The sequence below is a fragment of the Neopelma chrysocephalum genome, unplaced genomic scaffold (assembly GCF_003984885.1).
Source record: "Neopelma chrysocephalum unplaced genomic scaffold, ASM398488v2 Primary Assembly neopelma1_76, whole genome shotgun sequence".
In the NCBI taxonomy this organism is placed as follows: Eukaryota; Metazoa; Chordata; class Aves; order Passeriformes; family Pipridae; genus Neopelma; species Neopelma chrysocephalum.
Window position 1 is genome coordinate 14,239,649 of NW_020897737.1, and position 26,891 is coordinate 14,266,539.

Here is a 26,891-nt window from a genome sequence, read left to right on the forward strand (position 1 = left end):
CATACCACCTTAGGTGGGACTCAGAAAGCAGCACCTGCTCTATGGGGACCTGTCCCTGCAACAAACCATTTGTTTTAGCACAGGTTCAAGGGGGACAGGTTCTCTACAAGTCCCACCATGAGATAGTTGTGATCCTACTACTTTACAGGATTTGTAACTTTCCAGATTTACAGCTATGAGTGTAACAAACAAAAAGGATGCACAGGGCAGAGCATAAACATGTTTCTGAAGAAATTTTGCTTTAGATTCTAATTGACAGTTTTAACAATATTCTTAGGACAAATGCATTATGTCAAGGATATTTTATTTGGTATTTTTTTCAGAGCTAACTTGTGAGCAGAATTCAGCAGCTGTCAGTCAAGAGACTAATATTTCTTGTTACTTATTTAAATTATATATAAAGGAAAAGAAGTTGTACAATCAGCCATCGTGCTGGTCTTGGCAACATGTGGGTTTTCACCTGAACTCCCAATCCACAGGTGTGTGAGGAAAACATGTGCTCCCAGTGAAGAAGAATTCACATGTTCATTTATTTCTTTCTTGGAGTTTCTATCACATGCAAAATTATCAGTGCAAAGCAGAGGGCAATGTGTTTTTCAATTCTTTTAAACAGAGCTAGTTATGGCTGTGTACAGGGACCCATTTCCACTGGTAGTTTATGGACTCTAAAATTTGTGACCAGTGTATCTAACATTCCCTTACCTTCTTCTCTATAAAATTGTTTCTAGTTATAGACAAAAAGACCAGTTGGTTTTGTCCTTTTGGATCAGTGGTACCTCATTTCCTGTGTCATCTATTGATGTTATGTGAAAAAACTTCTTGGATGGATAAGCAGGAGCAATATAAGGAGAGAGAAAGGCTTTTCATCCACCTGTTTTACACATACTTTCACTTCAAAAGATACAGATTAACAATAGGCTTTATCATCTTTCTAGTCCTGAAGAACTCTTGGGATACAAGCTGCTCCTTACCCTTTATGGAGAGGCTGCTCTTGTCAATGGTGAAGTAGGAGCTGTGTTCCAAGGCATCCCGAAAAGTGGTGATGACACAGTGGATATCCACATCTTCTGCAACCACTAAATTGAAATCTACCCCAGTGCTGCCATTGGTAATACCCGTTATCAGCACTTTAATCACACCAGCATCCACCTGCTGAAGAACATCGAGGGGCAGAGATTTATGTACCTGGAAAAAAACCAAAATGCACGTGGAGATGGATGCATAGGGGCAATTAAATTTTTAGGCTGTGTAGGCTCCCAGAAGAGCATTATGCATTTCAACTGTGCTCCATACTCTAGAGGGAAGCAGCAGAAAACTGACCTTTTGCTTTATAACGTTTTCATTCTACAGCAGCTGAAGGATGTGGTGTATATTTAACCACGAATATTAAACAAGTCAAGCAACTAAAATATCTCATCTGTCGTTTGGCACTGGTCCTTGCCCCTGGTAACAGAAAGGGAGGGAGGAGGCTGCAGGGGAGTTCCCGTGTTCTGCCTCTCAAAATGCCTCCAGGAGAGGGGAAATCCAAAATGAGGAAGAGCTGCTGGTGGAAGTGGAGACGCTCTTGACACTCCACACTGCATATATCTCTCAGAGGGGTCCCACAGCCCAGGTATGTTACAGCTTACAGCAGGCCACCCTCAAGCCTTTCTTCACATCTGATTTCTCATAAGAAACAAGCCAATAACACCTCTTTTTAAGTGGCCAGAACCAGGGTAAAGAAAACAAAAGGGTGTTTCTTTTCATCTGCTCTGCCAAACAGTTCAACCTCCCAGTCTTCAATTTGATTTCAGAAATACTTCATTAAAGTCTTCTGTCATATTTTTTTCTGCAAATTCTGACTGTCATCGGGGCACACAGCCCTGATTCTTGATCATCTTGGAGAGCCCAAGAGCTGGGCTAGGAAATGGCTCTGCACTATTTTAAATAGAAACAGTCAGCCTCAAAGTATCGCAGCACCAAATCACTGCTGAATTTAGGTCAGTCTAGAGAAATCCATAAAATAGCTGCTCACAATGTGCACAGTCACCTTGGACTTCACTGGCGGCTCAGAAAAGAAAATGCCACCCTTTTCAAAGTGCAGTGAGCCTCAGTCATGACTTGTCTGGGCAGCTCCAAAAGCTGCCTCCTTCGCCGTGCTGGAGAGGAAGATGGAATTCTTTCTGTGGGATGGGAAAGCACAGCCCTGTGTGAGGGTTTGCATCGACTTGGTTGCCCAGCCTCGCCACTGCCCAGCTCAGATGGAGCCACCAACCCCTCTCAAAGAGCTAAACAGACTGCAGCTTATGCTCAGCCTCTTCCCTCTCCACCCTCCAAGGCTGGGTACCTCTGGAGGGCAGCCAACCAAGGGAACATCTCCTCCTCTTCACACAGGAGAGCACTCCATGGGATAGGGCACCTGGCCTTATGCAGGAGCCCAAGGAGGATGTACAACAGCATTTGAACTTCCAGCATCTTTCCCCTTCATCTCCAGCCCCAGCACCAGCCACAGGAGAAGCAGACATAGGTCAGATGGCATCATCTCATGGGAGCAACACCAGGCCAGACACAAGGATAATATTAATTCAGCTTTAGAGGACATTTTGAGAAAACATTACACACAGAAATACAGACTGTTTCTGAGAAACTCACTATGAAAAGAAACTGGTAAACATCCACAAGTTCTCACCTCAGTCCTTTTCCTTTAGTTACCCAGAAAAGGGGCCTGATAAGACAGTACTGGACTCTCTATCTGGACATCCCAAAGGAAAGCAGGGAACACACATACACACAGAGGTTTGCATGCCATCTAACCACAGGCAGAGAACATACCTGAAGACCAGGTGCCTGGGTAAGCCCAGACTGTGTGGTACCATCCACCAGTGCCCTGAATTTTTCCATTAGAATTGTATATTTTCTTCTCTCCCTCTCTCCAGGAGGTGCTCACAGATCCTCTGTGTTTCTTAGTCTCCTTCACATGTGTCTGGGAAGTCTTTTTAGATTCTTTCACACTTACGGGTAGAAAGTGCAGCATAAGTGGGACATAACTTTCGAGCCTGCATCAGGCAGGTAATACAGGCTGTTCTGAGCTATCATTATTAAAATTGCACTTAGAAACTGCCATCAAGAGTGCAAGGGGACACTGTCCACAGCAAGACAGCAGCTCCCAGCAGCACAGGAAAGATAAATCCCGTGCTGACCCTATCAACCCTCCCGAGCCTGGGGTACACACAGCAGCCACCAGCCTCAATGCAGGACACAGAGAGATGGAAACAGCCAAAGAAACACCTACATTTTTTGTGATTTCTCAGCGTATTTGCTCTTTGCCTTCCCCCTCCAGTGGCTGTTGCTCTCAGGAGAAGAAGGCACAGAGCAGCAGGGCAACCTCACCGTAAGGGCCAGACGAGCATCACTTGGCCCAGGTGAGAGCTGGCACCACTGCCCTGTGCAGGAGAGTCACTTCTTCCCCACACCTCACTTTGCTTTAGGTCCTATCTTTAGGGTACATCACTCACTTCCCTTCCCGTGCTCAGATTTCCAGGGAATTAAGGGGCTGGGTGGGGGCTACACTGCAGCCACCTCCAACAGCTTCTTCCTCCACGTAACTTCTGCAGGAAATATCTGGAGCAGGACGGGTGGACTTCAGCCACGAGTTTAAGGCAGAGGTCGTGCCAGTGGTGTAATGATCAGGGCTGCCAGCAGTGACTCCTGCCAGGGAAAGCCTTGGGAAGAGGCAAGGCAGGAGTCAGTGCTGGGAGCCAGCAGGAGAAGGAGAAGCAGCCTTGTTTCTCTTGCGCCCATGCACAGAGCTGGTGCATTTTCTTCTGGATTATCCCGGGTGACCACAGCTTTTGCACACCTGTGTGCCCTGCCTGCTGTGCATTACCCAGCCCTGACTTGCCCATTCTCCATTACCCAGCTCTGGAGACGGCCCCAGGATTTGCAGGGGCACTAATTTGCAGCCCTTCCCTGAGTCATCAGGGCTGTTGTGTGTTGCATGTGCTGAGGGGCAAAGTAACATTGCACAGAACAAACCCCCTGCATGCACCTGGAAAGGACTCCCACGTGCCTGCAAATCCCACACAGCAAACCTTGTGGTGTCCCATGAGGATGGAAACAGCTAACTGCCCTATAAAAGCCTGGGCAGACTGTAGGCTGTCCTTGTCAGACCCCAAATCTCCCATTTCACCAAGCTGGGGGCTTTGGACCCCTTCTCCTCTCTCTTTCTGCTGTTTCATAAGCAGGTACTGAAAAGTTGGAGGTCAGCCCTAAGTTTTCATCTTTCATATTTTCTGTCTGAACTTCTGGACATTGAATACAAACACCTGTGACATCCTCTTAGCCCACCCTGATTTCATCCTCTTTCCTTATCTATCCTGAAAATTTTATTTTTTTCAGTTCTTCCTTTTCACAGAATCACGGAATAATTTAGATTGGAAAAGAGCTCCAAGACTGAGTCAATCCTTTGATCAATCCCTGCCTTGTCAACTAGACCAGAGCACTGAGTGCCACGTCCAGTTTCTTGAACACCTCCAGGAATGGGGACTCCACCATCTCCCTGGGCAGCCCCTTCCGATGCTTAACAACCCTTTCAGTGAACAAATTCTTCCTGATGTCCAACTTGAACCTCCCCTGGCACAGCCTGAGGTCATTTCCACTTGTCCTGTCAGTGTTTCCTGGGAGAAGAGCCTGACTTCCACCAGGCTACAACCTCCATTCAGGGAGTCATAGAGAGTGAGAAGATCCTCTATGAGCCTCCTTTTCACCAGGCTAAACACCCCCAACTGCCTCAGCCTCTCCTCATATGGCTGACTCTCTAGAGTTTGTTTTGTTTCTGTCCTTATTCCTATTTTTCCTCCCAAAGCAGATCTCGCAGCTTGAAGTGTCGGGGGACATTCACTGTACTTGTGTTTAGCCACTAGGTGACACTACAAAACCCTTTATGCAAAGGGCTTCAGGATTTCACAACAGGTACCACACCCTGGGTTATCAAAACAATGCTTGATGAAGGAGGGCTAGAAGAAAAGGGGGAAAAAGAGAACTTTTTGGAAATAAATATTCAGTATATAATACCCTTGAGCGTGGGGTTTTCTTATAAGACAAATTATCTTTGAGTCTGTCATTGTATCTACAATTTCTGTACGAAATAAGGAAACCTGAACAGTGGCAGAGCAGGAGAAATCAGAAGAGTCACAAAAAAGGGAGAGAACGTGAGGAAAATTAACCCCAGTTCCCTTTCTCAGGCAAGAAAAACAGGAGGCAGGTAAAGTCCATTTTCAGGGCCAGGTGGAAATCACGCTAAACCCAATTTAACAGGATGGAAAAGGCCAATTTTCTTTTATTATTTTTTTTTTGAGGAAAAGGGAAGTGGCAGACCCAGGCAGCCAGGCTTACCCCAGGGATGGCTGTGGCATGTTTGGTGGGTTTTCTGGGAGCACCCATCCATAGGTCCAGGGAAAATGTCAGCAGCCACTGAGAAATTTAATGCACCTCAGTGAATGTATTTTCAATTCAAACTTTTTGTCTTTCCTGATCTATTTTCTTGAGGACAAGCCCTACTGCCATGATATTCTTCTTGGCTCTTTTCAAAGACAGGCTGAGCACACCCCAAGAAGATTAAAACACTCCCTCACCCTCAGCTATGTTGTTTTTCAGTTGCATTGCAAGGCGGATGGTGAAACTACCCTGGACAATGACTGTGCAAGTTGTCCCATCAAGTTTTTACCTCCTTCTGATTTACACATTATTTAAAGGATGATATTTCCATTTGCTGTGCTGCCAATTTGACCACAAGGCTCTTAAGTGCTGGGGCTAAAGAACATTATACACATCAGGATTTATAAATCCTCTGAATTGAAGATAGTGATTCCAAAGAGGTTTTAAAAAACGTCTCTGGCAAAGTGTATTTAACTGGAACCTGATAGTGCTTTTAAAACCCATAGAACTTTCCTAACTCACTTTAAAAGCTCCATTTCTGGTCCTCATAACCTGAAAAGAAAATCTGCAGATCCTTCTGGTCTCCTAAACTTCATTTCCTTTGGCTTCTAAAAATGCAACATTTGTAATATTATTTCGCTGTAATACTATTTTGCTGTAATATTATTTTGCTGTAATATTATTTTGCTGTAATATTATTTTGCTATAATATTATTTTGCTATAATATTTTTTGCCATATCCAGTAGCTATGCAACTACAGACTGTATAGAGTGGCTTAGAAGTGGGAAGAAATCAGCACTAACACATCTCACCAGCTGATCCACAAAACTGGAGCGCTGGAAAAAGGAATTAGTTCTTTATAATCACAAGTGGTCATTTTCTGCTTGAAAACTCGAGAACCAGGTAAAACTGACACAAAGCTTACTTTTGTTCCTTTATGCCATCATTTTACAATTTTTCCAAGCATACTTGTAGCTGTGATTTTCTGGATTAAAGTATCTGACTGAATGAAGAAAATATATTAATTTTAGTCCGTTTCAACACTGTGCTGTTCTGAAATAGCCCTGGGGCAGAACGTGATGCTGAATGAGAGTGAGGTCAGTGGAGAATTGCTCCCTTTTCACTTTGCTAATCACGTCACTCTGGTTCTGTCACTGTTTTCCTGATGTGACAGCTCGGGGCCGGAGCAGCTCGGTGAAAGCTGTGCTGCGCTAACACATCCAGAAAGGTGCAAACCAGCAATGACCACTGGGAAGCTGATTTGATATCCAAGAAGACAACATCATGCACAGACAAATGGACCACCCTTTTCCCTCCTTGCAGTTGTCTCTGACCCCACGCTGGCCTGACCTCTGCCCCAACACGCGCTGCCGTCGGTGCACCCGCTGTGTTCAGCTGTGTCTCAGTGCCAGGCTGTGACTCTGCACACAGTGAGTTTAGGGAGGCCTCAGCAGGGTTTGAAATTCATACAATTATCAGCAGTGGATTTGTCACCACAGTTATCAAGGCCTCTGAATAAACAGACAGTAAAGGGGAGATAAGGAAGGCAATAAAGCAGTGCAGCATAACCAGAGGTTTTTTTCAGGCACGGGTATGTCTGAGCGAGCACCAAAGGAACAAAACTTCTGATAAATTCCCTACAAAATTAGAAGAGTGATACTGTCAAAGGCAATGCCTGAGAATTCTGAGTGTTAAATGTGCAGCGGATATCACGATGTGCTTTGATATCCTGCACTCTAATCAGAAGTGAGGGCAGAGGTGACATGACAAGAAACCACTCCCTTTCCAGACATGGGGCTACAAAAACAAGGATGATTATAAGAACTGTCAGCCTTGAGGTACTATGACAAAGGGTAATAGCAATCATACAGTTCATTAATGTAGTGCTGTGCAGGGCAAAGATAGCAGAGCTCTTTGCAACTTCTATTAACTTTTCACCACACCCCTGGAGGAAATCAATAATCCAGTACAACTGGGTATGAGAAGCAGAGGAGCAGAGGACATGGAGGCACCAGAGAACCCCCAAATCCTTATCTCCTTCTAAAACACAGCTGCACACTCATCCTGCAGTCTCAGACAGCTGGGGGAACCCAGACCTTACAGCTGTGCCAAGGGACATACACGAGCCTTCATGGGAGAAAGACCATACACGTGGTTTCTTTGAGACAGGTAACAGGTCACATCCTTATAAGCCACTTACTTCATCAACAAAGAGCTGTGCAAAGGTTTGATATTCCTCACTGCTGGTATTGCCAAAGCCTGGGGAGTATTTCACATTTGTTATCCGAACTGTGCCACTAAGCCTCTGGACAGCTGCAAAGTAAGAAAAAAAAGACAGTTTAAATTCATGTTCTATGGACTGTAGCCCTTGGACAAGGGTGTGACAGTCTCCAGCATGCCTGGTCACCTGGATATCTGTATGCATCAACTCATAACAGCAGAAAGCTTGAAAGGTATCCAAAAGTCTCTATATAAGTCATTCAGCACCTTAGTCTGCCCCATCTGAGCCCCAGATGACTCTCAAGAAGGTCGCTGATCTCCTGTAATTCTTATATGTGCCAGCTCTGTTTGAGATGCTCAGCTAGCTGCCCCACCAGTCCCTCCAGAGGGCAAACCACTGCAGCACCAAGGTCCTCCCTGCAGCCTCAGAGGAAGGCTGGGCAGCTGCCTGAGGTTGGACATCTACACTTTAGACAGCTGTGGTGGGATAAGTGGGATTCATCTTTCCCCCTGAAACCACATCACATTAAGGCAGTCTCAAACATTTTAGGTTATTTCCTGATATTGCTGGTTTTCCCAATATCTCTGGGTTTGGCATCGTTACCATAGATACTGGAGGTGATCAGAGATCAGATAAAAGGGCTCCTCAAGACATGGTTTGTACCCTTGGCATCCTTTTAGTGGCTTGCCAGGCAAGTTGACTGCCATCAGTCAACACCGTGGCCATTGCCAGCAACTCGTCTTCCCTCTGCCTCCCAGCTGCTGACAGGTCATCACCCCTGGCATACCAAGACCTAATGTTACAATGGTTTATAAAAATATGGGATAGTCTTCACCAAAAACCTCAGGGATTCTATTATCTGATCCAGTTTAAAGTTGCTTGTGAATCAAGTTACAAGTCTGTAGTCCCTGGTGTAGCAGCTTGCTTCGCTCCCTACACACACCCATCTGCATTTCTACAGTGTGTAAGGCACCAGGTTCCAGCTCTGAGACTGTCAGACTCCTATGCTGAGTTTTAGTCTCCCATATTTTTGAAACGGCAAGAATTGTAAAGCAGGGCTCTGCATAAACTCTGTGGGCCACTTTACAGCAAAGTTGGTTCTAGTCACATTGGGAAAATATTCATTTGAACTGGGACAGGATCTGGAAAAAAAGAAATAGTAATCAAGTAAAGCTTTGCAGGGGAGAGGAGAAATGCCTGCTTGAAGCAAGCCACTGAAAGAGGCTTCCTTTATCCCAGCATACTTCTGATCCTGAAGGAACCCCCTCCACCACCTGTCCGATCCAAGATTTTGGACTTGCTTTTTGCTATGCCTTGTGTCCTGTCAGATGAACATAGGGATTTGAGGGGTGAATCACATTCAGTTATCTCAGGTGAGAGGGGAAAATGTTCTGAACAATTCTCAAATGAAAAAAATCAGCATTTAAAAGACATGACAGACTATGAAGAGTTGGCTGAGGTTAAGCCTCCAGGTCAGAGATGATGCCACAAGGAGGAGCTACATGTTAAACTCCACCAAACCTGGATTTTTGCCCTCTAAATTCCTGCCCTGGGCTAGTGAGATGCCACCATGGTGGTTCTTGCTCTTATTCCTCAGGCATAATCTCTTCATGAGCTTCATTCCTAGCAAAGGCCCTTGGCTGAATACTTGATTCAGGGAAAAGAAAACAGGTTTTTTTATAAACTGAACTTGTGTAGAATTCTTCAATTTCTTTTCCATCTGAAAAAAAAAAATTACCTCTATTTTTTGATCAGTTAAAATTAGATATTTTGATATTAAAAAAAATAAATTTGTTTTCATTAAAAACAAACAAAACCCTACACTGAAAGGGGGCAGGGGAAGACAAAGCAAAGCTGTAAGTGAAGGTTTTCAGTTCAGCATAACATGCTTTTCAGCCCAAAATTATCTGTTTCCTCTATTTGACCACTGAGGTCCCAAATCAAGTATTTGCCCATCTCTCTTCCAGGTTTCATCCATGCCAAGCAGAGCCAAGGAAGAGAGAAGACAGAAGCTGAGCAGGGCATTGGCAGGGCTCCCCAGAGCACGACAGGGTGGCAGGAATGGACACCATGGCACTGGTGAGCAGGGCTGGGGGTAGGAGAGGCTGGAGAAGCAGCAGAACTGGCCTTACACAGCTGAAAAAGTGGTTTTCCAGGGAGAAAGGAACGAGGGAGAACTAGAAGCAGGGCTGGATGAGTGGAGATCACCAGAAACAGGAGATCATAGGGGAGGGAGAGAGGAAAGAGCAGAGGTGAGTGTGGTTTGGGATCAGAGAGACGAGGAGGGCACAGAGAGAGAATAAAGACAAGAAGAAAGAAATCTGAAATAACTCCTGAATAGTGACACACTACAGAAGAAAATACACTTAGTGATAGGCAGAGACAGCAGCATTCCTATCCCAAAAAAAAGCTGTAATTTTAAAGACCAAGTCTGACTGTAACTTTGAAATATGATTCAGCCCCGACCAACAGAAAAATCCCCTAATTAGCTGCAACACATCTGCCCAAACCCAAACAGATTAAGCCCTCCCTGACAGCCTTGTTATTCTCAGTTACAGCTCTTGAAAAAACATCTCACAGGTTTCCAGGCAGCTCCTGCCTCACAGGGGATTTATGGGGGACTCTGACTCATCATCCTCTGGTGAGAGGAATAGGAAGGCAGGTCGTTTGCCTCCCTGGCTCTCTAAGTTAACTCTGTAGGCAGCTGCTGCTGCTGCAGTGCCCTGGTGCCAGAGGATGCAGGAGAAACCAAGATGTGTGGCAAAAGGACAAGCAGCAAATGCTGTGATGAGCCACGTTCAGTGCATCCTGAGTGCTTCCTCCTGTTTGTGCTTCCTCCTCTATTATGTGTTTCCTCCTCTTTGAGATGAAGAAATGTAACATAGGTAAAACCAACTGCCAAATTGCCAGGAAGAGAAATCATTTTGAGAAGCTGATTAAAAAAAAAAAGTGCCAGCTCCTGCAGGAAAACAATTTTGACACCGAAAAACTAGTTTCAGACGCCTTCACCCCAGAGCTCTGATTCCAGCTGTGCATGTTTGCTGACTCTGAGTGAGGCTTTGCTTTTCAAACAGTTGAATTACCGTGGGTGTAGATCCCCACCATACTCACTGTGATTCATGGCTGGGCCTGGCATCAGGCTGGGAGCTGGAGAGGCACCTGGAAAAGCTGGAGACCCCAGGGATCCGGTGTATTCCTGGGACCAAGGGCTGTTCTCTCTTCCCACCTCCACATCTGCTCCAAGAGTGGCGTTGAGGGTGGGAACATCAGCATCCCCTGTGGCCGGCAGAGCTGTGCCAGGGCCACCTCCAGAGCTGGCCTGGGGCACACCAGGAGTTCTGGTGGTAGCAGAGGTTGTTTGGTTTGGAAACGCCAGCAATGGGGAGCTGAGTCGCTCTTGCCCAGCTGTGCCCGTGGGAATGTGTGTGAGAGCAGCCTCTGGCTGTGGTGCTCCAGGGGAAGCCTTTTCCAGGGAGCTTTGCTGCCACGGACTTGTGTCTGCCCAACTCTCTGTGCTCACAGCCAGTGCCTTGCTGGTTGTGGTCCCCGTGGCTTTGGGGCTGTCAAAGCCCACCTGTGCTGCCAGACCTTTTTTCCAAGGGGCTGAAGGAGCACTGGTGGGACTGTGGGACGCTTGTTTGTCACCCAGGGGCAGTGAAGAGGCCGCTGTCTCAGTGGCAGCAGGAGATGCAAGGCCTGCAGGGCTTCCTTCTTCAGGGGCAAACTCTGTGCTGTTCCTTGTTTCAGGAGCCATTGTTTCAGCCAGAGGATCCACAATCTCACCTACAACACAGGAAACACATTTAAATGGGACCTCAGACTGGAAGAGGAGGCACCAGGGTCTGACCTGAAAATGGCACCAAGGCCCCTCAACCACATGTTAGAACATTGCAGAAACTAGTCTTGGCTATTCATTAACACCCTGTAGCATATGTGGGTTTTATAGGGCTGGATCTTCTTTGTGACTACACAAAGAGGCAGATTTGATTCCTGGGTCTCCTCTTCTGCTTGCCAGGCCAGGGACCATTACAGTGGGAGGAAATTAGCCACAGACACACAAAAAGAGGAAAAATTACTCCTTGTTGCTCATCAGTCAGTTATTTCAGAGAGATTTCATCTGAAGATATATATATATAAGGTTCAGAGACAGATCAGATACAGTCTTTCAGCCAGAGACTGCAAAGGTGCAATTACATGAACAGATGCCATAAAAGCAGAGGTAAAACCCCACAACTTATTCCAACATTTCATGGCAAAGAAAAACCGCATGTCAGTCTTTTGCTCACCCTCACAGTTCCTTCCAGGCCTGGATGGATTGGTATCCATGGTTGTCTTGCATCTGCACATGTAGGAGCCCATCAAATTGATACACTCTGCAAACACAGAGCAGTCGTTCTCAGTGTAAGAAGCACATTCATCCCAGTCTGTAGACCAAAACAAGAACATGAGTCAGAAAGCCTCCCTTCTGGCTTCATTAAGATAAAAATAATGATAAAGTAGTCCTTTTTCAGGTTATTAATGTGGTCTTCCTTTTCCATCATTTATCTATCACCCAAGCTGAGTGATGCAAAATACTATCTGCGTGGTTATCCTCTCAGATATAAATGTTTTGTTCTTGTACTCTGAAAAATATTTTCTCTGTATAAAGACTTCTTTAATAATTATTTTTAGAAGAAAAAACTGACTTGAAATGAAAAAAATACTGCAGGTTTGTACTATAGCCATATCAAAACACACACTATACCAAGTTCTGTGTACAGTACCTCCAGATACATCAGGAAATTAATAGATTTGTTACCACTAGCTGCTAGTAGCTAGTGAACATTAAACAGAGACTTAATCCAAATAATCTTCCACTTCAAATAAAAAGTAAATGCAAGTAACTCCCATGGGAAGCACTCTCCCATTCTTAACAAAGGAAGAGCTAAGGGCAAAATCCCTTTTTATACGGGATTTCTTCTCAAATGTAATACTGTAAAACTGTGACCCTCTTTCTGGTAGTCTCAGAAAATAGCTTCTGGTTCATCAATGCATGAATATGCTCTAAGGGTGTCCCTTATGTCTGGTTTCAGCTGCTCTGAATCAGTTAGAGATGCTTCTTTCATGCAATTATAGACCTATTTTAATGCTGAGTCTCTTCACTCTGGAGGGATTTATATCTGGAGTCTTGTATTGCCTTTCACACCCTGTTCCAGCAAACCTGCAAAGGCTGAGTTAGTGCTTTGGACATGAATAATGTCAGTGAATCCCACGTGAGCCCTCCCTGTGTGCACTCCCTCATGGATACACCTTCCCTGCCTCAGGGCTGTGAGAGAGGGAGAGCAGCGAACCAGACTGAAAACTGTGTCTTGGGACAAATAATTCTAATCAGAGGCAGAAAATTGTTTTGAACAACACATTAGCATAAATGCTTGTTCTTCAAACAGGCAGAGATTAATGACTGTGATTATTTGTCCTAAACAAAGTAATGCCCCATTCCGTGTGCACGCACATACATGCACTCCTCTTTCTGCTTGCAGACAGCCTTCCCCTTTCACTTCCTTCCAGATAATACTTCAGTTCTTTTTCCTTTCTTTGTCATTAGCTAATTGTTGTGTCCGTGATAGCCTCCATCAGACAACTTCACGTGCCTGTGGCCAGCATCTGCTTATTATATTACAGCCTAAGCCACTTAGAGGGAATGCAGAAAAGTGCAGGATTGACTAAACACCAGCAGTGAAAGTGCTCTCATTAATTCCTTACTGTGCTGTGAAGTAATTGCGACTCCTGATGGCTTCACACACCATCGGAGAGATGCTCCCGTGCTAATTGCCAAATAACTTACATTCACTGGCTGCATTGTCTCCGAGGGTTTCCTTTCTCCTCGCTTAGCAAGGCTTTTTAAGCAAATTCCTTCACCTCTGATGGCCACACTCCATCATGCATCAGGCCAAAACACTTATGTTCCCATCTCAGTGCTCACTGGCACTAGTACATCACTTGTGCGTGTACATACACACACACACACAAAAAAACCTCTTTTTTCCTCTATAACCGTCACATCTCAGCCAAGGTGTGCTCTGTGCTCTCTTTCTGCTCTCTTGGCATCTCTCTGTCCTTTCACATTTGGCACTTCCCTACACACATCCCCCTCAACCAACAGTCCTGCTCTGAAAATTATAAAAACCCCCACCTTTGTGTTCACTGTGATTACCCATTATACTCGTAAGGGACACACACAATGGGTAAAAATCTGTGACATTCCTTGCCTAATGATGTTGCAGGTGCTAAAAGCCTGCATGATTTCACAGGAAACACACTGGAGAAGAAACCCAAAGGAATCATTTTGGATTCAGGGAGTCCTGGAGCTGAAAACAGTTGGTGGGTCAGAGAGTATTGGTGAGAGGCATCACCTTCACTTGCTGTACTCTTACACTTTTCCAGGAATTGGCTCCTGGCTGCTACTGAGGATGTGATATTGGGCCTGACTCACCACACATCCCTTTCTCTTTTCTTACCATGCCTCACACAACAGATTTTATTGTCTCTATTCATCACGGCAATAAACTTAATAATTTATGAATCTTCAAAGAGAGATGCAATTCTTCCAATCCCTTCAGTTGTGCTGTCCCTTCTGACTTCTCATCCCTGCTTTTCACGGTTGAACTCACTGTCACTAAACCAAGCACAAAGCCTTGTGGTGGCCAGGCTTCACAGAGGACCCCCGTGTGGGATTACTGGGTTTACTGCCAAAGGTCACATCCTGAGGCTCTCAAGGGTCAGGAAGCAAAAAACACCCCATTATACAAATCTTTCCTTCATGTGCTTCACTCCTGATTTTCCACATTTGGCTTAGGAAACTCATGGCAAACAAATGCTCCTTTGGGCAGAGCTAAGAAATAAACCCCTTTTCTCTGCCCCTAAGGAGGAGTGGAGGAGTTGGCCATGCTCCTGGATAAGAGGGGTGCTACTGGAAGCCACCTGGTTTTCTGCAATCCAAGTGACAGTCCAGAGCTATTGCCTTCCTCCTCCACACTCTCTCAGTCCCAGGATCAATAACAGTTGTAAAGTATTTTGGCACACATCAGCATCTTGCAATTCAGTATCTGCTGCCACTGTGATATCTGTGGGCTTTGGGTGCCATTTGTCTCTTCTGTTTTTTTCCTGTCCTGTTCTCCTTAACCTCCACATGCTCTGCACCTTCAAGACTCCAGAAGAAGTTTTCCCTGCTCATGATAAATAAGCTTTTAAGGGCTCAACACACTGGGAGAGAAGAATAACCTATTCTGTTGGCTTTGGCAACTTTCTGAACTCTGGCTGTCTCTGCCAGCTGGGAAACCTGAAGCCAGCACTTAGTCCTTTGAAGATAAAAATGGTGATTACTGGAGATCAAACAAAGGCCTCGATTAATATAAATTCCATGTGTGTTTCTTTGGTCCTATTTACAGGAAGGACATTTGGGAATTTCTCTGGCCGGGTTTCCAGAGTGAAGATGTCAGATTTCTTTTCTTAAACCCTGGCCCAAATACAGCCCCACAGTCTTGAAGCACAAAACTGTCTAGAGGGCGTGTGTATCCAAAGGCTGCAAATATGCCACAGTAATCCTACCTGCAACTCAGCACGAGAAAGATATGGCAAACTTCCAACTGGGGTCAGAGAGGAGAGGGAGGAAAATAAATGGGGAAACTAAGGGCTCAACTCCTTAAAAACACTGGAGGGAAGCAGTGCCTGCAGGTACTTGGGGACAGCCAATGCTCCTTTGCCTGACCCTTCCAGGCTTATGGAGAAAGCTCATGGAGGAGCTCTCACATCATGGTTTTCCCCCCAACAAACCACATACTTTGTCTTCCTATAAAGCACATTTTGTGAAAAATACTGGTGATAATGTGTGTGATCAAAACAAAAACCCTGTTTTCTCCTTTGGAAAAAATAATAATAATAAAAATTACCTCCTACGGCAGTGTTTTGCTGATCCACCAAAATCACGGAACTGTTGTGCAGGTAGGAAAGCACTGGGGCAAATGTGGAGGCATTGACTGGAAACTCAGGATCCTGCACAGTGATTCTGAGCCTCACAATGACACTTCCAGCCTGCAGGGATTCAATCTGCAATTTCAGCTTCCCAGATTTGTGTAAAGCAGAAATGTCGGGTGGAAATGAATGTTCAAGCTGAGCAAAGGGAGAGAAGCATCAACAATTAGGAAGCCACAGGAAAATCTCCTTTAAAACTGAATAGGGTGCTACAATTTTAAAGATTTACGTATGCACAACATAGAAAATGTTGTAAACCAAGTGTCAAAGCATTTAGTAAATCTTTATTTTTCAGAGATTATTGAGGCCCAAAGTAATGTGAGTCTCCTTGGTGCACCCTTTGAAAATGGTATCCATCTGACCACTGGTCTTACAAACCAAACTTCATTTTGGCTCAAGGGAGAAGGTTCCCTCCTGGTCCTGTTTGCCTGGGCCAGAGCACAACTGGCCCGGCTCATGTTAGCTCTGTATGTCATGTAAGTGTTTTATCTCCTGTGTACTCACCTCTGCACTCCCAGACTCTGGAATTGGATCATCTCCACCGTGGCTTGACCAGTATCTGGCTTGATTTTGACTACTACCAGCTAGGAGTCCCCCAGGGAGGGTTTGTCTTTTACCATGGCCCTGGGTCCAGTCCCAACAGGCAATCCCAATGTGACCACTGTGTTTTGGGAGACCCAATTGCATGGATGCAGGCTAGTTTGTGCCAGTTAGGGTTGGTGCCAGAGAATGGCTCAGGAAATGTTTCATTTACCAGTGTGGGCATAGATGTAGTTCCTAGGGAGTATTTGGAACTCACCAGCTCAAGTTCATCCTGCAGCCGAGTCCAATAATAAAGAAATCTCAGGGTGAGAGACAAGAAAAATGGGGGTGGATAACTTCAATAAAATGTGTTTGAGACAGCCCAGCCTCAAGGCAATATCACAATTACACCATGGTTAATTACCAACCAGCTGAACAAATGGCATTGCTCAGAACAATAAGGCTGCCACACTGCTGTCAATATTTGAGCTGTGCAGGAATTGGAAGTTCTTCCTTACACCTCTAGAAGGCAGCTCCTTGCTTGAGCCTTTGTTCCTTCATACACCTCAAAGCATGCCTTTGACCACGCATTGCAGAGCCATAAATCAGCACAGCTTCGTTCCCATTCAGTCAGAGTTTGCTCCAAAAAATTCCTACAAACAAGCTGCTTGACTGGTCTAAGCTCACATTAGGGTGGGGAGGCAAGAAAAAGAGGAGAGAGGAAGTGAGAGGGGGACGTTATGCTCCCAAACACCCAGGGAGGCAGAGACAACACAGATGGGAAATGCTCCTTTTCCTTCACAACCCCATGATGCCAATTAGATCTGCATTAGTCTCAGAGAAGATTCACTCACCAAAATCCTCCTACACAACAAAAGTGAACAATTTGCAACCGTGGGAAATGAAACCGTGTCAGGAGGTTCAGCTTGCAGTCTCTCATAAGCAAACTCCTCTCCCCTGCTGCCTTTGAAAGTAAAGCTCCATTATTGGTGGGGTTTTTTTTTCCTCAGATTTAAATTTACTTATATTTATGAGTCACCCTTTGTTTTGGGAAAGTCTCGTTTTGGATGGAGATCCCAATTCCTCTTCATGGGCCCTGTTCTCTGCAACAAAACTGTAGGAGATTGCTCCATCTGATACTCCCCCTCCTTTTTGGGAAGCTGAGAGCTGGTAATAGGCTTCATGACTCAAGTTTTGTTTGTGGCTGGTTACACCTGAGCATGGACAGTGGCTGCAGTATGCAGGTAGTGAACATGGCTGGAGGAGAAAGCCTGATCCAGCCACTTTTCCTAAAAGAAAAAAGAGCTTTGAGACCAGTCAGACATTTATTGAGACGACAGCACTGAAATGAATGCCAGGAATGTCATTTCAATAATCCATTAAAAAGCCTCAAGTCAATTTAGTGTGAGTTTATTGCCAAACTAAAGATCCAAGATCCTGTTGCATGCCTGCATTTATAATTCCTTTACTCTTCTGTAGGGGAAAATTCTCATTGGCTCCATTGCTAACAAGGCCAAGGGCTTGATCTGTCTAGCCAGTTGAATTTTGTTTTAATTATAAAGAAAGGTCACAGGAAGCAGCATGATCATTTTCAAGGGATATTTCAGCCAGGCATAAAGTCCTCTAGTAGACTAAATGAATTTTAAATTGAAAAAAAAATGTATTGCCCACAGATATTTTAATGTTACCTCTGTAAGAAACAGCCTTGAAAATTCTTCATACGCTGAGCTGCTGGAATTATGGAAATCATCAGTGAAGTTGTAGTTGAGAATCCTCAGAGTGACATCAAATATCTGGGCCTCTGTAGGACACAACATTAAAACACACACTGAGAAAGCAGGAGAGGAAAGGATTCAGTCAAAACTGATGTGCCCAGACAAAAATCTCAGATGATGGAAGGAGAAGGGAGGATGAAATTGAGAGAGTTTGGTATTAAATAAAGAAAATACAGTCAAAAGGCTGCTATGAGCTCCCTACACATTGAGAAGATGCACTTACATCAGGTCCATAGAGACATTCAGGTGCCTGATTGCTACTGCATGAGAACTGGGTATACACATACCTTATATGTGGGTATACTCGTATCTGGACCTGACCCTACATAACTCCTGACTTGAAATTACATCCAGGGTTGAATTGACAGTAAGATCATCTTTGGCCCACCGATCAAAATGTTTTTATTTATTTTCCTCATCTTGGCAGTGTGGATAATAAATATATATTCCTAAAGTGAAAATATAACAAAAAGCAGTGCATGGCACTTCTCTGGTGAGCCCTGACAGATAACATAAGGAGCACAGGAGCCAAAACCAAGAGCCAAGGAATCTATAACTGCTGTAACCTGTATAAACAGTCTGAGGCTGTTACTCTTTGGACTGGTCTTTGGAAAACTTTTCTTTTTCTCAAGGGTTCCAGCTTCATACTCCGAAGTTCAGCCCTCTGTTTTCATAACCACTAGACCTCCTACTTTCCCTCTACAAAGGGAGTAATTTCCTTCTGACCCAAACTGGAGTCATCCCTCATCTGATCAAAGGGAAGGCTCTTATGGATAAACATGAACAGCAGCAGTCTCACTGTGGTCAGTAATAAATACTTCACTGCCTGCTCTTCAAAAAAAAAAGGGGGAGAGAATTATTTCTTTATTTGCATGAAGGCCTAGGAAATAATTTAAGGCCAAAGGAAAAGTAAACTTATGTTTGATCAACACACTAGGGCCTCAGTAAGCCACCATTGCTGGTTACTTGAACCAAACTGGGCAGGTAGTCTGTAAGCTTTCTTACTCAGCTCTTGTTATTCCTTTTAATCCTTTATTCAGCTGAATCTGCCCTTCCTCCTGGCACTTTTGTTAGCCCTTGACAAACCAGTTGACTGGATTTCTCGCTGGCCACAGGCATCAGCCAGGAAAAATGGGGCCTGATGGGAGATGGGTGGCAGCAGAATGCAGTGCCAGGCACCAAAGAAATAAAAAAACAGAAGAATTCTAGCTTAGCCTGATATCTGTAATAGTTTAAGTCAGTTCCAGCACTGCTTTATCAACCAGTGCTTGATAGTCTGGCTTGGATAAATGTTGGGAAAAAAAGTGATGAAATGTGATGATGATGGGAAATGTTGTTCAGGTAGGATCAAATGGATCATTGCTGAACTGCAGGTGAATGGAGAGCAGCTTCAAGGAGAGAGAAGGAAGGAGAGAGGGAATATATTTTAAGTTGTATATCTATTTTAATATATCTTGAAATATATGCATATTTGAAGGTGTCTCTTTACCTGTTTTAACACTTTGACGGGAGATGATGGTTTTTCCACAGGTTTCGTAGCTGACCTCGACTGAATACATCACACCTGCTTCCAGCTGAGACACATCCATTTTCATTTCCTCTGTCTTCAGGTCTTGGACAGTCTCCTGGCCCTTGAACACTTGGACTTGGAAAGTGTGGTTCAGAGGAGAAGTGACATGCCAGGACATTTCAAAACTGTTGCTGGTAACACTGAAGATTCGATGGTTTGTCACTGCAGAAGGATCTACTGAAGTCCCAGGAAGAGTTAGCACAGAAAAAGCAACATTTCACCTCTAAAGCACTGTGCTATTCTAAGTCCACTATAGACAAGCACTTTGACAATCAATAGGGTAAAGGTCCTCTTTAGGTCAGGGCAGAATCTGCCCCACTCACACTACCAGGTCCCCTCACCCATGAACCATCCCACTGGAGTGGTTAATTTGGTGGTTACTCTTTTCATTTCCCTCTGCTATATGTATTTGTGTTGACTCATAGAACTCTAGAATGGTTTGGGTTGGAAGGGACCTTAAAGGTCATCCAGTTCCAATCCCCTGTCATGGACAGGGACACCTTTCACTATCCAAGGATGCTCCAAGCCCAGTCCAACCTGGCCTTGAACACTTCCAGGGATGGGGCAGCCACAATTTCTGCTGGCAAACTAATCTCCACTGAATGTCTAGGAACACTAATAACCAGGCAGTGAGCTACAGGTGCAAGCAACAGAAATAGCTTGGAAGAGTTAATCTGTGTACTCTACATGTGTTGACACCTGCTTTGCCTCTTGTCACTTTAATCATCAAAATGCACCTCTTCAGGCAAAGGTTGTCTGGATTTACGCCCAGAAAACCCCCACAGACCCCATCTTTCAGAGGCTGGGGGCAGAGTGGTGTGCAGCACTGCACCTGTTATTCCTCTCTAGTCCAGTGCAATCATTGTCATGCCAATGGGAAAAGACAAGACCCTTCAGAGATGATTCCTCTCCTTGAAGGAGGAGGTGTCTAAACTCGGTGGGATGAATTGCCCTCCAACAGAGCCGATCTGCCTCCACTAACTGGAGAGAGATCCCAGACTAGACACCTCTCCTGCAGAAGCTGGGGTCAGGTGAGATGAGCATCACACCCCATGCTAACCCAGAGACCATGTCATTCTGCTACCACAGCTTCAATTCTTTCATGCTAATGGTTAGACTAAGAAAAAGAAGTTTGTTTTTGTAAGTTGCTTCAATAAGACATAATTGTTTCCAGGACTCTGAGCCAGGTGGTTGCCAAACACCCCCAAAGCCATCCCCCCCCTGCACTAGGGGTGCCTCAGTTTAATTCCTCTAGCTTAGGCTTGGATCAGAAGATGTGGATGAAGATCAAGAGTATCCAGCCTGTCTCTCTGAACTCGGCAAAGAACTACTGAAAGCTATTTCCTCTCACAAGAAGGACAGGGTGTTTTTAAAAGGACTGTGATAACTCCTATCTGAAAAGGATCCAGGAGTGACTGAATTAAAATCAAGACAATATTCATTAAAATCCGAGATTACTTACAGCATCCAGCATCTGCAGATTGATTAGTTATGGACAAAAGACTTGAATTCATTACAGAAGGAGAGCTATTGCTGGTACTAATGGCATCTACTGCTGAACTTGGAGTAGATGCTGCAAAGCCTAAGGGGAAATAGTATTATCAAAGAGTTGGATTATTCCTAACAAAGCAAATCCCAAATAATGCCATTCATGTTTTCCACAGCTGGAAAGCAGCAATAGAAGTAATATAAATAGAAAATAAGTACATTATCGTCTCACAAAAGCATAAAATAATACATTATCTTAATTTTTGAGATTAAAGGATTGTAAAATTGTTCTCTAGCTAAAGTATCAAATCTGTAAGCAGTTACTCATCTCATTAACTTAAAGCCTATTATCAGGCCCATTGATGTCTGTGGGCTTTAAGTACATGCCTCTATATTTTGCTGGGCTGGTACCACAAGGTATTATTTCACCCAGTGCCAAACTCCAGCTCTCTGCAGCAAAGGACTCAGGGGCAGTGGAGCAGCTCAGGGTGGGATCACACAACCACTGAGTCTGGGCTGCATTCACACAGTCAAAATGGGGAAAAAACCTAAAAATTTTTATAAATAACATAATTAATTGCTTCCCAGGAGGCTGGGGAGGTGCACTGATGGTGAATGACATTCTGAGAAGCAGTCAGGGTCTGAAGTTAGAGGTTTTGGCAGGTGAGTGAGGACAGCTGAGGGTGAGATAGGAGAAACAGCAAGGGACTGTGAAATAAATACGCTGCATTTCAATCAGAAGCAGGTAACAGCTGGCTTATGTGGCATCTCCTCCCAGCAGGAGGAGAAGGGGCACTGAGTCCTCCAGAAATCCTTGCCCTGCAGGTAACTCCTGTGACAGACAGCAAATTCCTGCAGGAACTTCCTCAGTGTTTCCCCGAGGTGAGATCTACGTTTCTTACCTTCCTTCCTTCGGCTCAGCTGGTGAGGGATGACATGGGCATGAGGGTCACAGCTGTAATAACCCTCCAGGTTTACACAGGTGCTTTTCTGGAGGCAGGCGTTGAGTTCAGCGTAGGAACATTCATTGACATCTAGGGAGAGGAACACACCTTGCACAGTCACTGATATCAGCATCGAGACTGATCTGTAGTGTGCATAAACCAGGCTCTGGATATGATAAATTCAGTGCAAATCTGCAGTAACTCTTAAAATCATTCTGGATGTACATGGGTGCAAAGAAATTGGAATCCTGCCCTTCCCCAAAGCAGTTACAACCCTCTCACGTTTTACTCCATTTCTTTGGAATTAGAGGACAGGTAGGAGGCAGCTCCTGCTTACAGCTGCAGGTTGTCATCCAAACCTAAGAGATGTCAGCAGAAGAGGAGGGAGACCTACTGAAAGTGATTCCACTGAAAGTTGGACTGAGTAAACACAGAATAAGAAGCATTGAAAGTGGGGCTTATGGATGCACTTCGGGAGTACAAATGTTCAGACAGCTACACAGTAATAAGTAGATTCACAAAACTTAAAACTAAAATACTGAAATGTTTACCTAATAGTTAAAAAGTAGGTAGTAATATGTTATAAGAATTAACAGACTATCAATGGGACTTGTTTCATGCAAGCTACTCATAGCAACATGTCTGTAGCAATAGAGTGTATCTACTTCCCAAGAAAATACTTTTATTAAGGGCCTGTTGAATACAACTAATATGGACAATATAACAAATGTGGACACCTTTGCTTTTTCTTTTGAAAATGGGCTATGCTATTGGGAGAAAATAAATTTAATTGAGCATTCAGGAGCATTCCCTTCCAAATTATTCAATCTAAAATTATTGTCATTATTAACTACAACCCACTCCATCCTTTAACAGAAATGTCAGGGCCATATTTGCAAATTTTACCAAGATCTGCTACAAAATCTTTGAAAGCAAATTAACGGTCGTATAAATGAAAATGCAAGTGAAGAGAGATGAAACCTCCTAAGAAAAGCTTCCCCCCCCCCCCGTGACAGGATTGTAATCAATGACCTTGCACTTGCGTGTCAATCACTTCATACACGCGTTTCACCACGTCACCCAGGGAAGAAGAGACCTCAGCCAGCAGAGCCGGCTGGTGCAGCCCAAGGAGGATCTGGGAGGCCACTGTCCCGGCGTATATCCCTGCAGGATTGCTCTGGATGTGGTGCACAGAGGCATTCCAGGGCTGCAACGCGCCAGTGATCTGGAAAACAGGGGAACAAACACTCGAGCACCGCGTTCATTTCTCAGCACAGCTGAGGCGTAAATTATGCCACGATTATTACCATAATCCGAGTGGAGAAAGCACCAAATCAGAAAACATGGCAAAGTGGTAACATTTAGGCCTGTCTTTATGCATTCTTATTATCACATTTTACAGCTAATTTATATTATAGTAATGCCAAGCTAAGGGAGGTGTGGAGCTGATCTCAAAACATTTAGGCAGAAGGACGTAATCCAGGAATATATGGGAAAAGTCCTGCTTTGCAAAGTCCCAGTAGACATACATTACACATGCTGTTACAATTCATCTGTAAAAAAGCTGTCCAACACTTACTTTCAACAGCTTAAAGGGCTGCTGGCAAAGGAATAGGAAAGAAAAAGAAGAAAAGCAATAGACTGAGGATGAAAGGTGGGATTAAGGGCGACAGAGAGACCCCAGAGAGACCAAGCCACCCCAACTGAGTGTCAGGAATGAGAGAAGGGATGTGGTGGTGGGCCTGGAAGAAATTCCTCTGAGTAGCAGCTTGTTTATAGTCCCTATTTCTCGAGTGTTTGACTTTGACATAGCTTGTTTTAGACCAAGATATAAAAGTCTTTTTAGATCCCTGCCCTCTATTCCTTACTACGTAGTGACAGGGCCGAGATTTCTTGCTTTTTCAAGGATATGAGAAGGGGTAATTCAGGTGGAGGAAGAGCTACACCCATGCTGCTGCTATAATTTCTATTCTCCTGCCCATCAGTGATGGCAGATTATGGCAGATGGGTTTCCTTTGCTACTTGCCCACTCCCAGCTGGAAACTGGGGAAGATTAGAAATAAAAATGTAGGGCATTAGGGACCTGCCCTCTTGGGTGCCTTTCAAAGACCATATCCAAGCCTGCTTTGATCCATTCCCAAGGCAGAGCCTCAGTCCTACAGCAAAAATAACAGCCCTGATTCTGGTGGCAAGATTGACAAGGAGACACCCTTGTCCCAACACAGTCCCCTGCCCTAATCCTGTTTTTTCACAGCGAAACTTCTGGCACTGCTGAGTCCACGTGCCTTGGAGGTCCCAGTGCTGGGGATCAGGTTTGTCTCTTGAAAGGTTTAACTCAAAACTCCTTATTGCACTTTGAAGGTCTTGAAATCTGGTCCCAGTCAGTCATAGGTCCAAAACTCAATCAGTGCTAGAGCAATCACCATTTAAGCAGGAAAACCCCTGTATTTCAGAATGTCTTTAAATTGCCCTTGGAAGAGACGTGAAAAATTTACTAAAGGAGCTGATAAATCAACATTACTCGAATTGCTTAAGGATGCAGCTGACATTCAGTAATCAGAAATACATTAGGGCAAAAAAAAAAATCAATCTGGCAGAAAAGAGGGGAAGCAAGGGGTGGCCCCTGAGTAACAGAAACGAGGACACAAGGAGCAGCACACAGGATCGTTCGTGTTTGTACATACCACGGAGTGCAAGAGGCGGGAATGATTCAGAAGGTGGGAATCCACTCTGATTAATTCATTAAAATCCATTTTCACAAGCACTGTCACGTTGTACCAGAATGTTCTTCCTGAAGTGTACGGAATAGAACAGCCAAGTCATCTGAGGTCTGATGCTATAGAAAGCAACAGAGCTATAGGAAAGCTCCAAGAGAACAAAGCAGGATTTAACTTGGCAAACACGAAGGGCCCAGGTACAGCCCATCACCTACTGCCTCCTTTGCCATATGCCACCTCCTTTGCAGGTGCCAGCAAAGGAGAAGAAGCCAAGGAAGGTCCACGGGACCTGCAGCACCCACACACTGCTCAGTGCTCCGGGGTGCAAGCAGGGATGAATCTGAATATCCTGGAACTGATCCAAGGCATATTCCCATGTTTGTTTTATGAAGAGCTATGGTAACAGTTTTCCTGCCCAATCCCACCCTCAGAAAGGAAACTTAAGCATATTTCTGTTAGAAGCAGTTCCTGAATTTATCAGTAACATACCCTCTGGCACTGGGTCCACACAGCCTGCTCCTTTGGATGAGTTGCAGCATTTTTTGAGCCCTGGACACTCAGTATCGAACGTGCAAGGATAATCAGAGGTTTCCATATCCTCCATTGGACAAATACCAGGTCTTGAGGCAAATACACTGGATCTGTTGAGTGCTAAGTAACAGAAACATTTCTGAGAACAAAAATATAGAAAATTGTTTCCCCAAAATTGTGCTATTTAATTTATAGCAAACACCTCCTCCTCATTTTAGAAGCGCGTCTGTTCTGAGGTTTTCACGGGGAGAAAACAACAGCCTAAAAATACCATTATTTAATTCCAAGGGTGTAAATGCTCTCAGATCTTTCTCTCTCTCGTGACATTTCTGCTACAGAAATTTTGAATTTGTACATTTCCATTAATAATGATTCAAACTTCCGTGGCACAAGGCTGACCTTTAGTTACGGTAACTGTGGGTGTTCCATGAGAGTGGAGACACGACGTAGTTCTCAGGTGCAGGTGAGTGGGTTACACAGGAGGACAGGAGAGCAGAACTGAGCCCATGGCTGCAGCCTGGCAGCACCTGCTCTGTACCAGCTGGCCACTCCAGGAGGTTGGTAGCCCATGCCAGAGAGCCCTGCAGAGAGAGCAGCTAGGGCAGAAGGTTGCTGCTTTCAAGCCAAGGGCAGTCAGTGGTCCTGACTCAATTCCAGGACATATTTCTCTCCGGAGGAAAAGAGAAAACATTTCTAAGCCTTACAGTCAGTACTTTCACCCACGGTCTCAAACACAGCTCCAAGTAATGCTCAGCTCTGGTCTTTCTAATCAACCTGAAAGATTTCTCTTTTCCATTCATTCTGCATCCGCAGATTTTCGATCTATTACTGGGCAATTAAAGTCAGCCAGGAGGAAAATTAACCTGATTCTTGCAATGGAAATAGTTGTGGTGCAGAAAAACCACATTTGACATAATAAAGCCCACAGAAAGTGAAAAGTCCACAACAAACTACAAATCTATCGTGAATCATCAGTTCTGTGAGTTTACAGTTTCTGTTATCCCAAGACTCTGGATAATAGTAAATGAGAGGTTTCTGAGAAGCAGAAGTGGATACTGACTTTCGGCCTCACTGAAGTAACCTTCTTAAACAGGGAAATTATCTCAATTAATCAAGATTTAAACTTGATCTCTGTAACTTGCTGCCACATGCACATTCCGGGTTCCCCCCTCTGCCAGTCTATGGGAGACTGGAGGCTACTGCAAGCAGAAAGCCTCAGCTTTTTAGCACACTCCATAACAGTTCTCATTTTTAGCACTCCAAATCCCCAGCTCAATCTACAGTTGAGGGTTTGAGCTCAAACTATGGCCTGCAAAACTCAACATGTGCAATTTTCAGCCATTTACGCAACTGGACATACAGAGATATTTGCACAAAGAATTAGGCTATTGAGAGCAGTGGTCTGTGTCCTTCTGAGGGCCCACAGTATCTCTGTCAAGGGCCTCTGAAAGGTAACTGTGAAAAGTAGGCATAATTTAATGATGGGAGTTATCTCCACTGAAAAACCCTCCAAAATCCAAATGCTGGGGAACAGGGAAGACACTGAGTTATCTCAGTAGGATGCAGGTCATTTGCACACGTATTTTTAAAGACCTGCATGCAGAGCACATGGGATGGCGTTTCCCACACTGTTTTGTATTGTATTCCATCCACTGTGTGTGTGTGTATTTTGTGTGCACACACCCAACGAGCAAAAG

The 26,891-nt window shown here is 44.5% G+C and overlaps 1 protein-coding gene across 1 annotated transcript in view; it reads right to left on the reverse strand.

Moving 5' to 3' along the window:
* The window catches only part of UMODL1 (uromodulin like 1), a 74,139-nt gene that overhangs the window by 15,733 nt on the left and 31,515 nt on the right, over positions 1–26,891 (reverse strand). The window contains exons 3-14 of the mRNA XM_027689045.1: positions 25,153–25,314; positions 24,631–24,737; positions 22,979–23,171; positions 21,905–22,036; positions 20,977–21,096; positions 19,434–19,688; positions 17,858–17,970; positions 15,566–15,785; positions 11,924–12,061; positions 10,749–11,420; positions 7,617–7,729; positions 947–1,185 (exon numbers count right to left, since the gene is read on the reverse strand). Of these exons, the coding sequence (XP_027544846.1) occupies positions 947–1,185; positions 7,617–7,729; positions 10,749–11,420; positions 11,924–12,061; positions 15,566–15,785; positions 17,858–17,970; positions 19,434–19,688; positions 20,977–21,096; positions 21,905–22,036; positions 22,979–23,171; positions 24,631–24,737; positions 25,153–25,314 (2,464 nt within the window). The remainder of the gene's footprint in view (positions 1–946; positions 1,186–7,616; positions 7,730–10,748; positions 11,421–11,923; positions 12,062–15,565; positions 15,786–17,857; positions 17,971–19,433; positions 19,689–20,976; positions 21,097–21,904; positions 22,037–22,978; positions 23,172–24,630; positions 24,738–25,152; positions 25,315–26,891) is intronic.